The sequence below is a fragment of the Olea europaea genome, unplaced genomic scaffold (assembly GCF_002742605.1).
Source record: "Olea europaea var. sylvestris unplaced genomic scaffold, O_europaea_v1 scaffold24861, whole genome shotgun sequence".
NCBI classification, from domain to species: domain Eukaryota; kingdom Viridiplantae; phylum Streptophyta; class Magnoliopsida; order Lamiales; family Oleaceae; genus Olea; species Olea europaea.
The window spans coordinates 1-1,613 of NW_019243088.1; the positions used below are offsets into that span (position 1 = coordinate 1).

General features: G+C 38.6%; 1 protein-coding gene across 2 annotated transcripts; it reads left to right on the plus strand.

The window, feature by feature from the left end:
• The first annotated feature begins 261 nt into the window (after nucleotides 1-261).
• On the plus strand, nucleotides 262-1,409 carry LOC111382386 (ethylene-responsive transcription factor ABR1-like). 2 transcript variants are annotated; one of them, XM_023006339.1, is made up of 2 exons: nucleotides 262-617; nucleotides 708-1,409. In XM_023006339.1, exons 1-2 carry the CDS (start codon nucleotides 320-322, stop codon nucleotides 1,175-1,177), a joined length of 768 nt encoding a protein of 255 aa, XP_022862107.1. In that variant the 5' UTR covers nucleotides 262-319; the 3' UTR covers nucleotides 1,178-1,409. The 2 variants fall into 2 exon arrangements, with proteins under 2 accessions (XP_022862107.1, XP_022862108.1); XM_023006340.1 differs by having other exon boundaries at nucleotides 711-1,409.
• Nucleotides 1,410-1,613: the final 204 nt, after the last annotated feature.

Consider the following 1,613-nt stretch of genomic DNA (forward strand, 5'->3'; position numbering starts at 1 on the left):
CAAACAGACTCTATATTTTGCGGTGCGCATATTTTCTAAGATGTATTATTGATTATGGTAGTAATAATATTCAACTCCTGAGCTGTCTATATAACGGTCTATTCTAGAAGACTGGAAGTTATTTATGATCCTGACATCTTGTTCTTTTTTTGAATGAAGACTGTTCCCTTTGAATAACTCTAAAATATTCTGCTTTCTTTTTCTGGTTATAAATCCTTACCATTTTTATAGTTTATTATTGCATTATAGTATCTTCTGTTGTTGAATTTAGACTTTAGAAGCGTTCAAGGTGGCGAATACAAGAAAAAACGATAGTAATATGGAGTCATTTGCTCCGCCACCGCCACCTGTTCTCGTTCGTGGATTAACTAACAGAGAGCAAGAGATGTCAGAAATGGTATCGGCTTTGGCCCATGTGGTGGCCGGTAATGCGACTGAAGAAGCAGCGCAGAGCCGGGAAGATGCCTCGGGTGGCTGTGGCGGTGGCGGTGCTAATCCTTCTGCATCTTCATGGGATGTTGGAGATAAGAGGTTGTGCGAAGAGCAAAACACTAAGCAGTTCTCTGAATCATTTGCCAGCGTTTACAGGTCACAGAGTGATGTTTCCTCTGGATCAGGTATATGAAAGTTTGCACTTTATCTCGTCTAAAAGTTTATTTTATTTAAAATTTCAGCTTCAACACTATTTTTCTGCAATTGAACTGTAGCAGCAGCAGAAGCAGTATATACATACACTACTCCTACATATAATGGCCTTGGTCATGGGGGAAGAAACAGAAGATACCGAGGAGTGAGACGGAGGCCATGGGGCAAATGGGCAGCTGAAATTAGAGATCCATACAAGGCTACTAGGGTTTGGCTGGGAACATTCAATACTGCTGAGGATGCTGCTCGAGCTTATGATGAAGCTGCCCTCAGATTTAGAGGCAACAAAGCCAAACTCAATTTTCCAGAAAACGTTACTCGCCTCGTTATTCCTTCTTCGTCTTCAGCTGAACCTATTCTTCATGCTCAACCTCACCATCAACTGCAGAATCCTACAGAGAGATTGTTGACATCGACATTTCAGCTTCCGTCGATTTCTTCAGAGAGCGTGCCATGTTTTCCTCCCTTGTTCCCAGCACAGCTGCCTGAGAATATCAGGTTCGGCGACAGTCATCAGAATTCTTCCGGATGATTAGTGTACTTATTCATGCTTTTTGGTAATATAATTCGACTGCAGAATTTCCAATCAGAAAATAAGTATTCCTTTGCACTGACGATAAAGAGTAGCCACTGCAGCAAAGTGGAGTTCTTTCGCCATCACTTGCGATCTCAAAACTTTAAGTTCTTCATGAGAAAGTTCTTTTGTGAAAGGCTGCATTTCAATTTTCTGTAAGACCGTGTTCGGCTAAGCTTAATAATTATAATTTTAAACTATATTTACTTATAAGTCAAAACACAAGTTTTGAAATGAATAAATTCTATATTGGTGAAAAGTAAAAGAGAATAGATAGAATTACTTTATTATATGTTTAGTAAAAATTAACGGTGCGTTTGATTACATGCACGAAACTTGCATGGAAAGAAAATAAATTATTCTTAATACTTATTTGCATGTAAATTATTAATTA

Bases quoted from the DNA above. Each gene is read 5' to 3' on its own strand.
- LOC111382386 (XM_023006339.1), top strand. From the start codon at position 320: ATGGAGTCATTTGCTCCGCCACCGCCACCTGTTCTCGTTCGTGGATTA. The intron at 618-707 runs GTATATGAAAGT...ATTGAACTGTAG, and splicing joins TGATGTTTCCTCTGGATCAG to CAGCAGCAGAAGCAGTATAT.